General features: G+C 40.2%; 1 protein-coding gene across 2 annotated transcripts; it reads right to left on the bottom strand.

Moving 5' to 3' along the window:
• Positions 1-3,493: 3,493 nt before the first annotated feature.
• On the bottom strand, positions 3,494-12,441 carry LOC141981667 (stromelysin-1-like). 2 transcript variants are annotated; one of them, XM_074943305.1, is made up of 10 exons: positions 12,255-12,441; positions 10,757-10,998; positions 10,496-10,644; positions 9,350-9,475; positions 8,696-8,857; positions 8,352-8,508; positions 6,507-6,640; positions 5,771-5,930; positions 4,220-4,320; positions 3,494-3,724 (listed from the first exon to the last, which is right to left on the bottom strand). In XM_074943305.1, the coding sequence occupies exons 1-10, from the start codon at positions 12,351-12,353 to the stop codon at positions 3,624-3,626; spliced, it is 1,431 nt and encodes a 476-aa protein (XP_074799406.1). In that variant the 5' UTR covers positions 12,354-12,441; the 3' UTR covers positions 3,494-3,623. The 2 variants fall into 2 exon arrangements, with proteins under 2 accessions (XP_074799406.1, XP_074799400.1); XM_074943299.1 differs by having other exon boundaries at positions 10,757-11,001.
• Positions 12,442-15,628: the final 3,187 nt, after the last annotated feature.

The raw sequence follows: 15,628 nt of genomic DNA on the forward strand, positions 1-15,628 counted from the left end.
ACCTTTTTAATAGTGCGGGTGTTTTATCCCTGGAACAGTTTACCAAGGAAAGTGGTCAATGCACCCTCAGCTGGAGTCTTTAAATCAATGACTGGATGTCTTTATCAAAGGTATGGCCTACTTCAGCCACAAATTATTGTGCCTAATAGTGCTCAGTTACGTAGTAGAAAACATAATTTCCTCCACTGCAGCATAAACTGGGTAAAATGTTATGGCCTGTGTTATGCACGAGGTCAAACTAGATGATCACAGTGGTTTTGCATCCAAGGATCGCATTAACCCTTTTGGCCAAAACGTCCCACTGGGAGCTCGTGTTCATTTCCCCAAATCTTTTTTAAAGTCACTGTTTTCTCGGATAAAGTCCTTGGAATATAGACTACATTCTTTGTTCCAACATGTATAGCTTTACATTTAGCCATATTAAAACACATATTGTTTGCTTGCTCCCTGCTTACCAAGCGAGCCAGATCACTCTGAATCAGTGACTCGTTCCCTTGATAATTTACCACTCTCCCAATATTGGTGTCATCTGCAAACTTAATGAGGGATGGTTCTATGTTTTCTTATAGCTCAGTGGTTTGAGCTTTGGCCTGCTAAACCCAGGGTTGTGAGTTCAATCCTTGAGGGGGCCATTTAGGGATATGGGGCAAAAATTGGGGATTGGTCCTGCTTTGAGCAGGGGGTTGGACTAGATAACCTCCTGAGGTCCCTTCCAACCGTGATATTCTATGATTCTATGATTGATAAAAACAGTTAAATAGCACAGGAGCAAGAACTGATCACTGAGAGACCTCACTAGCAACACACCTGCTCAGTGATAATTCCCCATTTACAATTACATTTTGAGATTTATCAAGCTTTTAATCCATGCCATGTTAATTTTATCATTCTACTTTGTTAATCAAAATGTCATGTGGTAACAAGTCAAATGCCTTAGAGTTGTCTAGAGAGACAAGGTGGGTGAGGTAATATCTTTTATTGGGTCAACTTCTGTTGGTGAGAGACCCAAGCTTTTGAGTTTACACAGAGCTCTTCTTCGGGTTTGGGAAATGTACTCAGAGTGTAACAGCTAAATACGAGGTGGAACAAATTATTTAATGTAAATAGTTAACATATATTTGAAGTGACCATTCAAGGTGAAGTGGCCGGTTAACACCTCTGTAGTCATAGGGGGAAAAGGGAGGGGAAAAAAAAGCTGCGGGGGGGACACTAGTGTGTTACGGATTGTTGTAATAAACTATAAATCCTATGTGTCTCTATTCAGTCCGTGATTTTTAGTGTCAGCCAAAGTTATGACAGGTTCATTTCTTGAAAATGTTGTGCAGGTTTCCTTTGAGCCGGGTGAGGACTGATAGGTCAGATACAGAGTGATTGCCTTGTGAAAAGTGTTCACCCACAGGTGATAGGTGTTCTTTGCTTTTACCATTTTCCTGTGTGGGTTCATTCAGGAGTGTAGTGATTGCTTGATTTCACCCATATAGTTGTTATTGGGGCATTTAGTGCACTGGATGACGTATACCACATGTTGTGATAGGCTTGTGTAGGACCCTGGATCTTAAAATGCGTGTTGTGGGGGCGGAGGGGTGTTGATCATTGTAGAAGTGGAGATATGTCTACAGGTTTTGCATCTGTTGTTCTGGTGCCACGTTGAGCTGGTGTGTCTTGGTCTGTGGGGAGCTTGATGATGAGCTTGGAGAGGTTGGAGGGCTGTTTGAAGGCCAGATGTGGGAGTTCAGGAAAGATTTCCTTCAGGATGTGGTCTCCATCGGGTATGGGTTGTAACTGTTTGATGATACCCATATGAGTTCCAGGCCTTGTCTACACTGCCACTTTACAGCGCTGAAACTTTCTCACTCAGGGGTGTGAAAAAACACCCCCCTGAGCGATGCAAGTTTCAATGCTGTAAAGTGGCAGTGTAGACAGTGCACGAGCACTGGGCACCGTGCTCCCAGCACTGGTAGCTACTCCCCTCGTGGGGGTAGGTTTTTTATAGCACTGGAAGAGCTCTCTCCCGGTGGTGCCATGGCGACACAGCCATGTTAAAGCACTTCCGCAGCAAGGCTTTAACATTGGCAGTGAAGACATACCCTTAGTGTGGGGTGGTTGGTGACAACTAGGGGTGTGCAGTTGGAGAGGCTAAGTATATTACATCAACATAATTACCCTTATGGATCAGATTAGTAATCTCATCAAAATGAGGTATCAAATTAGTTCGATAGTGTCTGTTTTCCGTAAACCCATGTTGACTGGCATTAATTCTATTACACTCCTTTAATTCTTTATTAACCTAGTCCCATGTCAGCCGCTCCATCAGCTTGCCTGGGATCAATGTCAGACTGAGAGGACTATGATTATCCAGGTCATCCCATTTATCCTTTTTAAATATTGGCACTTCTTGAGGCTTTCTTTCAGTCTTCTGAAACTGTTAGTGTTCCAAGACTTATTGAAAATCAGCATTCATGGGCCAGTGACCACCTCAACCAGCTCTTTTAAAACTCTTGGATGCAAGTTATCTGGGCACACTGATTTAAAATGTTTAACTTTAGTAGGTGCTGTTTAACATTCTCCTGAGATACTAGTGTAATGGAAAGAGTGTTATTATATGTTAGGACTACATTATCTGTTTTTTCCCAAATATAGAACATACATTTTGACTGAACACTTCTGCCTTTTCTGCATTCGTATTGATAATTCTACCCATCTAGTAATGGGCCAATACCATTGTTAGGATTTCTTTAGTTCCTAATATATTTTTTAAAACTCCTTATTGTCCTTAATTTTGCTGGCCATAGATCACTTCTTGTTTCCCTTTGCTTCTTTTATCAATTTGCTAGAATTCCTACCTTCTGATTTATATTCATTAGTATCAACATCCCCTTTTTTCCATTTGTTATATATATGGAATATATATATATATATATATATATATATATATATATATAATTTTTATAACTTCCTTCACTTCCTCTCTAAACCAGATGGGTTTTTTTTACCAATCGTCCTTCTTCCTCAGTTATGGGATTTGGGGTTTTGGGTACCTAGTAAAGTGTTCTTAATCAACCCCCAATTATCTTTCTCATTTTTGTGATTAAATTCTTCCTTCTAGCTGATCTGGCTCATAACTGTTTTCAGCTTTCTGAAATTGGCCCTTTTAAAGCACAGTATACATATTACTGGTCTGGACTTTATTCTATTTGCATATTATAAATGTGATGAAGTCATCAGCATTTGTACCTAAAATACCATTCAATTTTAGTTCTATGAATCAGTTCCTCTTTATCTGTCAAGATGAAATCTAATATAGAATTCCCATGTTGGGTGCAACACTTTTTGAGTTAGAAAATTATCATCTTTAGCAAGTAAATACATCTATCTGGCAAGTAAATACAAAATATCTATATATGATATATATTTATTTATATATACACAGTCATGCTAAGTAGTGCATTTCTGTTATTTACAGAACTGCAGATTGTACAAAAGCTATAGTTTGACTTGTGGACATACACTGAAACCTGAAGAATCCTGACTAGATGTTTTAGAAATTAATTAGTGAAAAGTAATCCCTGGTGTATTTACAGTATTGTTTACTTCTTTTATACATCTTCCAGGACTTCATGTTCTTAACATGGAAACCAGAAGTTAGTCCTTAGGACACGAGTAACTTTCTTGGCAATAGGATCAAACTCAAACTGCCGTGATCCACGAAAGAAATAGAAGAACCCTAGGAATAAAAGCAAGTTGAATTACTGTATTGCACAAATAAATATTAAGCGGTTACAATAAAGGTTGGAAAGGGCTAGAAAAGTCTATTTGAGTCACCCACTCCAGCAATTTGCAGAACTGTTTTATCTAAATAATATCCTATCTGACATAGGAAAAAAAACACCTATTCCTGATCATTATTCTCAACACAGTAACTTTATTGTCTTAGGGCCAGACTGCGATATCCTTATTCATGTTGAGCAATACCTTACTTCACAAGTGGTCCCATTGACTTCAGTGGAACTACTTATGGTATAAGGTACAATACAACATGAGTAAGGGTATCCCAATCTGTCCCTTAGTACTGATCTTTTCATAGCACTGTCCAAACATTAATTAAGCCAGTATTAGTATGCAGAAGTTTCTGGCTCTCAGTCGTGTGCACCCCATTTAACCATGCCTCTTATCACTTCTGAATCATTTAATGCTTCCTTACCTGAGAGTTTCCACTTACTTTTATACTGGAAAACAGCATCAATCTTCCCATTAATTCCTGGAAATTCATCTTTTATCAGCTTTGGCTTCTTGTCCATGGATTGTCTTCTTTCATCATAACTGAAGAAAGTTAAAAACAATAAGAAGACACTTGAAAATAAGCCAAATGGCACGTAAGCCAGCCCCACTCTTTACAGAGAGCCCATTAACAGTGAACTAAGCTCACTGAATACTTAGCTATTCTTAAACCAGATGCATAGGTGACATAAATCAGCACACCTCCAATGACCTCAGTTGAGCTACACCAAATTACACCAGCTAAGGAGCTGGCCCCTTGTGTTAATTACATGTGCATCTTTGAACATCATTACTAATTTACTACTAACTTACTAATTACTAAATTACTACTATCATTACTAATAACCATTACTAATCATTACTAATCTGCAAAAATTATTATGTTTATTATTTTTTTGCCTAATAGGCAGGATGTAGAGAAGTGAATTATCAGCTATTGTATGGGAAACAGGAGACTATAGACTTACCCTTAAAAATGTATCATTGCTATGTTCGCTGTCCACAAGTAGTGTTTATCAGGAGAAATCTGCATTTTGTGGGATCGTTATATCACATACATTGAGGTGCCATATGGCTACCATCACTGTGCTACCATCACACAGGCTATAACAAAGTGTTTGCTGTAATATTTTTACTCAACGTAGAAATTAAATCACTACCAACTGTGTTCAAACAAGATGAATGGCTTGACCAAAGCTCTCCAAGCAGTGAGTTTTAGGAGTGGAGGATCAGATCGAATCCTTTACTCACCCGATACAGTTTACAAACTGTAACAAATCTGAAATCTCTGGGAGCTAGGCACCTAAATAGCTTTCAGGATCTGAGCAATCGTCACTTCACAGTGATCACTATGCTGCACACCATGGCCACTTAGAACTATTCCACAGTGATACAAGTCACATCATTGTGCTCCACATATATAGGTCACTATTACTTGTGCTAAAAGAGAATCTCCTTTATCTGTTAGAAGTATATGGGTTATGACACATAAAGATGAGCAGTTTTGATTGCATCCAATAGAGACAATGATGAACATGCACACAAGCCAATTCACCGCAATATATGGCACATGCTTTGTGGCATAATAATGCCATCTCTTGGTAACTGGACAAAGGAATTGGGGATAATAATCTGAACCTTTTTTTAACCCCAAGAAAAGGTTCTGATAAAAGCATTGTGCACTTATGACTCAGTATAATTAGGAATTATTGTTTGTTTTAAAATGTGCAGTAAAGCTTTAGATATCTTTTTTCTCTATGTAAGTAAAATAATTTAAGCAAAACTTTATGTATTTTGAAAAGAACTGTTTCACCTGCCTTTAAAGAATATTATTTTTCTACAGGCAGTGGTGACGGCGTAAGAGACTGGCTAGCAAGTATGCTACTAAAGCATCATAAGGCAAATTAAGGGTAGAGTTATTGGTGATGTGGGTTTTGTTTGCTCAGTGGTCCCTATTACCGGAGACTCAAGAATGTTGAACATGAAATCTTACCTCCAATACTTGTTAGACACAAAGTAGTATGTTTCCCCTTTATTTGCATTATAAAGAGCTGCATCAATTTTCTTCACACCCTTTGAGAAGCCCAAGTCATGGATTTTCTTTGGGTATCCAGACAGTATAGTATCTCCTTTGACAACCCAGAATTCATTTCCTATCAAGAAAAGTTGTTGAAAACATTTTGCCTGGAACTTCTGTTGAATTATACAACATTTGTGTAGGGTCTTTAACTATATACTACAATCAAACCAATCTTTTTATGGACAAATGTAGAGATCAAAACATGCAATCCTTGCTATAAGACAGTCCTTCCTGTGACTACAGTAAACAATGGACCATCGCCTTCTGTTGTATTTTAAACACATCTGGCAAAATCCATCCCTCATGTAACTCTTCTGAATGCTAAGGATGAATTTGAGCTTCTATTTTTAATTTAGACAAGTAGTTTTACAGAAAAAAGTGCCATTTCACATTTCCTTGGATAGAGCTTGATTTGTTTGGAAAATTTAGCTTCGTTAACATTAATCAAATAAGTGACATGCATTTTGATGCCGAGTGTGGATTTTGTTAGCAATTTAATTGCAAAACGACAGCAATACGCTGGATTAGCGCTGAGTTAATGAAATCCCGTTAAAAGAGTACAAGGTTCAATTTCCTTAACTATTTTCAAAGCAGGTAAATTCCATTCATGTCACATGTAAGTAGAACGTAGAGAAACTCAAATTCTTACCTTTAAAAATAAATGTCTCATCTTTGTCCGTAATTTCATAGGCAGCATCCAAGCCAGATGGCAGAGGTGACCAGAATGAAGATATTAAATTAAAGTCAACTTCTCTGCTTGTAGGGTGTTTCCGCCAGAAGTGCCTGATCCAAATACAGTACAACTTGCATATTAAATCATATCTTTATACATAACAATATGTGGGATTCTAACCATGGCAATAAGAGTTTACAACTTCTACAGCCCAGAGAGTATTGTATATTGGCACACATACAAATTCCAATGCCCCCAAATCCTGTCTTCTATGCATTTACTTAGCTTTTTGACTTTTGAATCACTTAGGGCTAAAACTGCCTTTACCACTGAGGTTAGAGAGGGTTCCCTGGCATGGAACAAATGCAGTTCTGCTACACAAAAGGGAAATGGGACTCAGTTCTGCAGCACACCACTGAGAAAGGGAGGTGGTAGAGTTGGGTGGCACCAGAGGATTCCCACTTCCCACAGGTGTCTCCCCAATATCTACTCCACATACTCATGCTAGGCTCTGGGCTGAGAGAGTTTATCTCTGGAAAAATCTCTGGATTTCAGGGAAAGCAGATTTCACAATACTTACTTGCCTGCTCTCCCGGCATTAGTATATTTTGAATGTGAGAATACAACATTATAAACTCCTTTAGACTGTGAAGTCTTTAGGCAGGAGCAATCTACACCTTTGTGCAGCACTGAACAAATGATAAAATATAACAATAGTAATTGGTTTCATTATCCAAAATCATTGTTGCAAAGGGTGTGCATGTAGACTTGGTGTTTGGGATGGCAAATGTTCAAAGTTTACAAGGCTGCAGTTAAAGATGGGTAAATGGCTAACTTTAGAGTCCCAAGTAGTGGGTTCAGAGGCCAAAACTGAGTTCTCCTGAATTCTGAATGTTGGGACCTGTTCTAATATAAAACTTATCCATGTCTTTTAAGGCACCCTTTCTAACTCTCTCTCTGTCTTCTCTGCATCCTGTCCCTCTTCCTCTCCCTCCCTTTTCTTAATGCAACCAGATCTCTCTCTTTACCCACCAATACTTACCTCTTTCCTTTTCCCAACCCCCCTTCCCTACCATATCATATCCCAGGTCTCCACTAGGACCTCCTTTTACCCCACTTTCCTCTTTTGGGGTCCTCAGAATCCATAGTCTATTCTCTTTAACACGTTGAGAGCACCAAGTTTTAGTGATTTTCCATGGAGGAATGCTTCAGATTTGGCACACTTACTGCTAATCTCTGGTCAGTTGTTTCAATCAATGAATTGTCCTGGGAATACTGCAGCACCCAAGTAGCCAAGTAAAACTTGCCAGTGTTAGATGTCATGATAGAGTCCAGCATATAGAGGTCACAATGAAGAAGTCAGAATTTGTCAACAGTTACCACAGTATTATCTACATTTGACAAGTTTTCTCCTATGATTAGAATGGGAAATAAGTGTGGCAAGTGTGTGTTGTTGTTGTTATTATTAGAATTTATCATTTGCATTGTCGTAGTACCAAGGACCCCACCTATGGACCCTGTTGTCCTAGGTACTGCATAAATATCCAGAAGAGAAAGAGGGCCCCTGACCCAAAGAGCTTACAGTCTAAGGAAATATCCCTTAATGATCACCTCTGTGCAGAGGTAAGTAGCAGGTCTGTTGGCACTTGGGAAGAGAGATTGGTGATATTTATCTGAACCTTCTTTGAGCATAATAAAAGGTATTGGTTTGATTAACATGCTGGACAAAATTTTGAATATTTCTTATTTTTCCAAACTATTGTGCCATTAAAGGAAGATTTAAGCAAAAGATGTGATGCTGCTTTAAGACAGTCAGCTTACTTGTCTTTAAAGAACATTATTTCTCCACGGAAAGTGGTGACAGCATCGAAAGTCAGTTTAGGGCCACAGGTGTTTGGTGGTAGAGGTTCTGTAGGCTCCATGGGTTCTATGGAGACCGTAGATTCTGTTGGATCTTCAGGGGGGTTAGATGAAGGTCCTAAGGAAAACAATTTAGAGAAGAAAATAAAACTAGTATTTGATGTTATAAAATTCAGATAACTTCAGTGGATCTGTCATTTTTTTTCAAGCTATAGTTAATACAACCATTCAAAATGGATTTCATTAAAAGTTATTTGAACTTGTGAGAGGCTATAAACATTGAGCGATTAATAATGTTTGATTACCATAGAGGTATTGAATGCCATTAATATCATCCTGATGAAGACGGAAAGTCTTGGAATCAAAGTATCTGTAAACTGGGTACATCAGTGCATCAGGGTGTCTAGAATGGAAGAGTCCCAGTGAATGGCCAAACTCATGCGCAGCCACGAAAAACAAGTTGGAACCTAAAACCAGCAAACAAAATGTATAAAAGAAAGTTACGTCCTTTCACGTTCTTGCCCATCAATGTGAAATACAAGCCAGCCAATTGCATTCAATTCAATAGAGGTTTTTAGTGCTTATAGTAAACTCAGATATAGTTGAAATACAACTAAGTACAATGAAAATACATTGAAGCACATCAAAAGTGCAAAGGTGCAGTGCTTGTAGGCCTGATCCAGCACCCAACAACTTCAGCAGAGATCAATGTGGGTGAAGGAGTCCAGATGTTGTGATGCCTTTGGAAAACTGGGGCCTGAGGAAGCTAATTATGTGGGATGGTTTTCAAAAGTGCTGAGATCCTAACTTTGTTGGGTGCTGTTGGTTGTTCAACACTTCTGAAAATCAGCCACTCACTTAGGCATCTAACTATGGATGTAGGAGTCAAACTTTAGGTGCCCAGTTTTGAAAATCCTACCAAGCCCAGGTATGTAATATTAAGAGTTGGTTTTACGTACCCTGTGAGCCTTTGGTCCAGTCTTCATCCTCATCAAAGTGAGCATCTCCACCAAGACCATTGCCAGGTGCATAGGCATGAGCAACAGTCCCACCAGGACCATCAAAGGGATTGAAATCATTGTGAACTAAGAATGGAATAAGGTGCAATAGAACTCTTTCTTAGTTTGCAACACTCCAAATTCCTCTTACATGCAATTTTGACAACCCCATTATTTGTTAATTTTTACTGAGAAGCAGAAATTTTTGACTTTCTAGTAGATCTGCAGACACTAAACAATTGGAAGTGAAACAAAAATCTGTCAAAATGGAAGTGAGATCATGAAGCAGTGGGAATTGGGCAAAGATTGGAGATGGGCATGAATGCGGGTACAATGGCTTGGTGGGAGGAGAAATGCAGAGGAAAGGAAGGTAAATAAAAATAATGGCAAGCTGTTGTACAACTTGTATTTATGTAGTCGAACCACAAGACAAGCATGTGAGAAACCAAAAGAATCACATGACCTTTTATTGTGCCCTCCACCATCCTCCGCTACTTTCTGTTCTCTTTACCCACTGCATCATGTCTAATGATGATCCTGCTACCGCCTATGCACATAGAAGAGAGCTTTGGCGGGAGAAATCTCCCTGAGGAGCCACCCACATCATCCCAGTAGGGGGTGGAGTTTGCCCTCCTCCACCACAAAAAAGCCCTCGAAGGGGAGCCAACCCCAAGCACTGAGCTCTGTGGCCCCTATCTAGCAAAGCACTTCAACCTGTGCTTAACTATAAGCATGTGAGTAGTCCCAGTGACTTACATGGAACTACAGCCATGAGTAAAGCTATGAGTAAGACCCACAAGCCCAGATTCTGTGCGGATGTCTGCCCAGGCTGAATATTATACACTATGTGCAGTCCTGTTGAACTACACACAGCGTGTAAAGTTATGTACAGATATAAATCTTTGCAGTATCACGGCCTTAGATTGTAAACTCTTTGGGGTTGGGACTATGTTTTTGTGTGTGATTGTATAATGCCGAGAACAATGAGATCCCCATCCTAATACAAATGATAATAATGAATAATAATTTCAGGACAAATCTTTCACAGACCTCTGGATGGTAACATTTACAATGATTCTATATATATATATTTATATATATATTTACCTCTGGCTGCAAAGGAGATCAATATATCTGCATCACCTCTGTCAACCCGGGTAAATGTCAATGGGGTCACTTTGCTCCAGACTGTAAAAGCTTTCTTGATGGCTGCATCTACATCAACTCGGGCCATGTCTGGTGTATAGTTCAAAATCCTTAAAAATTTAATATAGAGAAACAGCTGAGTTCTTTACAATATTTGTCATCTACTTGGAGCAACTTGTCTCCCTTTAATGCAAGAAAACCCCTCTATTACTGACTACTTACCTGTATGTTAGATTTCTTTTCCCCCATTTTGGTTGTCCTGCAAAGGTGGAGAAATCAGCAATATCAGGGACTCCACATCGGGGTTTCTGCATCACCTCCAAAGTGTTAGAATCCAATTTCCCAGTCACCTCCAATCCAATAAATTCCTGCATTTCTTTGATTTTGTTGACCATAGGACTATCACTTTTCCATCTTAAAACAGGCTTCCCATCTGTCTTAAAGCTGTAGTAATTTTCCAGGTACTTCTGATGAAACAGATAGCCATTAAGACACTAGATTCTTTTTTAGATCTTGCAAAATAATATTAAATATTATGACATGAGATCTACCCTGAGCTTCTGCTGCTTGTTCCCTCTGTGTCTCACTTTGTTTAGAAACTTTGTAAAACTAAAAAGAAAAAAGAAAAGGAGTACTTCTGGCACCTTAGAGACTAACCAGTTTATTTGAGCATGAGCTTTCGTGAGCTACAGCTCACTTCATCGGATGCATAGTGAGCTGTAGCTCACGAAAGCTCATGCTCAAATAAACTGGTTAGTCTCTAAGGTGCCACAAGTACTCCTTTTCTTTTTTCTTTTTGTAAAACTGAAATTAGTTACCATTTTCCATTTATATTAATACCTTGATGTTATCTTGTTCTGTGATAATGTGGAGACAAGAGTTCTGCATGAACATTTTGCAAAAGTACAATAGGATTAATGTTCAGAACACATTCAGAATAAACATTTGCCCTGTAAATGGAACATTTTGTGACAAAACACCTTAGGCTTATTATCTGTTCCAGCACTCCAGGCAGTATTTAAAGACAGACAAAAAACAGATTTTTGAAGAACATGATTGAAAGCATGATTTTCCAATAGCATTACATGTTATCATGTGCAATGATTCGGACAAAATGAAGATCCTGATCTTACAACCACTTATGCATGAGACTATCTTTACTTCCCCAAGAAGCCACAAGTGAGCCAATAAGATTACTTGTGTGTAAAGTTATTCAGATGTTTAAGTGTTTGCAGTATCAGGTCCTAAACTGGTGCACTGTAATTTTAAATTGCTTCCCGCAAAATAGTGCAAACCAAAATAATAATAAGATGCTTCCCCTGGCAAATTTCTACGGTTCATGATGACAGGGCTGAATTATTCTTCAGAAATATTGCCTCACTTTGAGCATTGCACATCCATTAAAACAGCACTCAAGGCAAGCAGTTTCCAAGCTTTTGAAACCAAGCACCCTCTTCAGGAAAATGAAACAAGTCATATCCACCCTTCCACCCCACCATTTTAGAAGGGCAGCCTTGGGGAACCTTTCACGGCCAGTGTGTCACACCACTCCGGGGGCGGGGGGAGGGCATGCTTCTATTCTTTGGGAAATACTGAACCAGACTATTCACCCCATCAGTATGTATAGGATCAGATCCTCAGCTGGTGTAAATCAGCATAGCTCCATTAACTTCAATTAACTCCAGCTCAGGATCCGGTCCTTTGTGTCTGCAATCATTACCTGAACAAGCTTCGTATCTTCTTCTGCTTTCCTTTTTGGATGTATAGGAAAAGCACAAGATGCTGCACATAGTAACAGCAGAAACGGAAGATTCTTCATTCTTTTGCTTCTATGTCTTGTCTTTATGAAGATCTCAATCTCCGCCCGCTACCTACAAGTCTCTCACATATCCCTTTTTATATAGTACTTGTGTGCTTCATACAGCCAGGGGTAGCCTGACTCACAGTTTAGAACAGCCTCCAATTAGCAACAGAAGATATGCAAATAACTGGTTTAGGCATGAAAACCTTGACAGATTTCATGTAAACTGCCTCCCATCCCACTCCACCCCTTTGCAAATTTTGCAATTGGACAAGATGATTAATGCTCAGGAAATAGGTTGATATTCCTTTCCTTTAGAAACTCACTGTTTCTTCAAGTAAGAAAAATGTTATTTTAGTACTTAAAAAATACAGCCTTGAGCCTCAGAACATTTATGAATGTCTTACCCATTGAAATAGTCCTTGTGCTGTAAGACACGGAAAAATCAGTGCTGACTATTTGCATCACTTCCAGGTTATCTTTAATAAGGTTCTTAGCTCTATTGGAACCACCCATGCCTCCCTCTGCCCATTGCTCCTGCCTGTACTACCAAGCAACAATCCAACGCAGCAATTAAAACTTGATTCTCAGGCCTGGTTAAGCTAAACTGAATGCAGGAATTGGGGATGGGGTAAAGGACGGTTGCACCACAATCTTAATTCTGGAGACAGTGAAGGAACAGAACAATAAAAGCTAGAACAGTCCTTAGGAGCTGGTCTATCTTACACTGTGCTGAACATGAATAGCAGGAATGTACTGTGCTCTGACTCTATCTCCTCCTTCAACATGTCCCCCCATAATCCACCACCACACCCCTGGTGCTCCCTTACACTGGGGGCTGTTAGGGGAGTGATATGGGAATGTCCTGCTGGCTCTATTTTACCAGAATCTCCTTATCTCCCAGGGATGATTCCCAAGTGGCCAGTTCGGCCTCCTTTGTGGCCCTGGTGTACCAGCAAAGCCCGAGTACTGAGCCACCACAGAGCCCAGAATCCGGGCCTAGCTCTTATGCTTTGGATAATATGTTCCCCACTATTGTTCAGGAAACTTTCTCTCTGCTTCATATGGCGCATGCACCAATCAGCATCAGCATCCTGGATATTGGTCATGAGGCCTTAGAAAGTCCCCCCAAAATTCATAAGCTCAAATTCTTCACTAATGGTTTAACACCATCGTCTCCACCTCAGAGTGGAGAATTATCTTTTCTTTCATTCTCCATCACAAGGGGCACAAGCTGCCACAGGAAGCAGGCAGAGGGACCTCCATTCAAAATGTAGTGAGGGATGGCAATAGCAGAGATTTCTGAAAGGAGAGGTACATACATTACAGAGACATTTGCTGAATTATTTCCCTTTGGGACACATCAATGGAAACCAGCAGAAAGGAGCCCCAGGAGATAGATGTCATGAAGAAGTCTCAAGTATCTGCTTTCTCCCCCTGGATGGTTGGTTGGTCTTGTTGAAACAGGACACAGGACGGAGATTCAGGAGGAAGCAGACACTTGGTCATGGGGCCTAAATTTTCCACACTCATCATTGTTTGTATTTGAGTGCTCATCCACAGGGGCACTGGGAAGGTTTTAGTGAGGTTGTTGTGGTTCTTCGATTGGCAGGACTCAGCAACATTGTCAAGTGTGCCCTGTTACTAACTTTTGCCCTCTTATTCTGTTCCCTCTTTTCTCCCCATTTTTTGGTGCTGTCCATCACCCACTAAAATCATTCACTTTTCTTAGTATATCATCCCATGTAGAAACTTTCATAGCCACAGAGGTGTTTTCTGAGGCCTTGCCCAGGAAGAGTTCGAACCTAGAAATGATCTCCATAATGAGAATCTCTTGTTCTTCCACAGAGATTTGACTTGCTGATTGCTACACTCTCCTTTCTCAAAGCCTCTCTCTCAGGAAAGTCTCATACCATTGTCTGGACCTTGCTATGACAGGGTCGATACCCCCACCAGCAGCATTCCCTTGGCCAGACCCCTAGTAGCAACACCAGAAGAAGACATCATCCTCCCGTGGGCACAATGCTGAGTAGGAGTCTCAAAATTTGACCCTTTTCAACTGTATCCATGCATGCAAGTTGCCAATCAGCATATGTAAATGTTATTTTAAATTGTACAAATACAAACCTGAAGGGAAGAAGATAAGACTGGGGGTGACACACAGCTTGCCCGTGAGGTAATGAGTAAGGTTTGTTCTGAAAATGCTTCACACACCCAGCCCTGTTCTGGCCACAGTATTCTCTGGCAGCAATTTGAGCGCCACAGGTTAACGTACAAGATTGAGGATGCACACACGAGGAGCTTTTGAGCTGTAAAACTGCAGCTCTGGCTGTGCCAGTGTTGAGTGGCGTCTAACCGAGAGATGTTTACATCTCCCGCCTGGCTGCGTAGTTTACTGCCAAACCCTGAGGCTAGTGTGTGTAAATATGGAGCCATAGGTATTTACGATGTTGCTGAGGATGCCAGCCGCAGAGGGATAGGCATGTACCCCTCTTCTGACAGCTGCATAATGACAGCTCATATGAATCAGATAGGTTTCAGAGTAGCAGCCGTGTTAGTCAGTATCCATAAAAAGAAAAGGAGGACTTGTGGCACCTTAGAGACGAACAAATTTATTAGAGCATAAGCTTTCTTGAGCTACAGCTCACTTGAAAGCTTATGCTCTAATAAATTTGTTCATCGCTAAGGTGCCACAAGTCCTCCTTTTCTTTTATGAATCAGATAGTCTTTGTTTAATGGCAGGGCTTGCTGTCTTGCTTGTGCCTTCTGTGTGGCTCCTGGTGGGTCTCCCTTCCTTTCCAGCCTAGGGTGTGTGTTCCTCCCAGAAGCCTAATCTACCATAATTTCCTCTTTGACAATAAGGATGCTGGATCCACTAACATCCCTTTGTGCAGGAATCACTTCCAGGTCAGACTCAATTCATTTGAAAATCTCCATGCATGTGTGTCTATCTAGAGAGGGGACTAAACACTGCCAGGCGGGGCAATGATGGAGCTGAATTTCCAAATCCTCTGAACATCCATCTCCTATTCAGGCCATGCGAGAGCATTCTTTTCTCCAGCAGAGAGGTCCACACTGCACCTCCTCTGGAAATTGCCTGCGAGGAGCATTATAACTTTTGTTTCTCTTTCCTATGAAGCAACACACTGGCCACTGCTGCATACTGGACTATACTGAACAATGATCTGATTGTTGATGGAAAATCTCGACTGTGTATACGCATTTGTGACAGTAATAAGCAATGAGATACATTCTCACAGTGTGTGTTTATTCAGGGCCTGATACTACTCTGA

Source organism: Natator depressus, chromosome 1, assembly GCF_965152275.1.
Source record: "Natator depressus isolate rNatDep1 chromosome 1, rNatDep2.hap1, whole genome shotgun sequence".
NCBI lineage: Eukaryota > Metazoa > Chordata > Testudines > Cheloniidae > Natator > Natator depressus.

Bases quoted from the DNA above. Each gene is read 5' to 3' on its own strand.
- LOC141981667 (XM_074943299.1), bottom strand. From the start codon at position 12,353: ATGAAGAATCTTCCGTTTCTGCTGTTACTATGTGCAGCATCTTGTGCT. The intron at 11,002-12,254 runs GTAATGATTGCA...CTGTTTCATCAG, and splicing joins AAGATACGAAGCTTGTTCAG to AAGTACCTGGAAAATTACTA. The intron at 4,321-5,770 runs GTAAGATTTCAT...AACTTTCTTCAG, and splicing joins GTGTCTAACAAGTATTGGAG to TTATGATGAAAGAAGACAAT.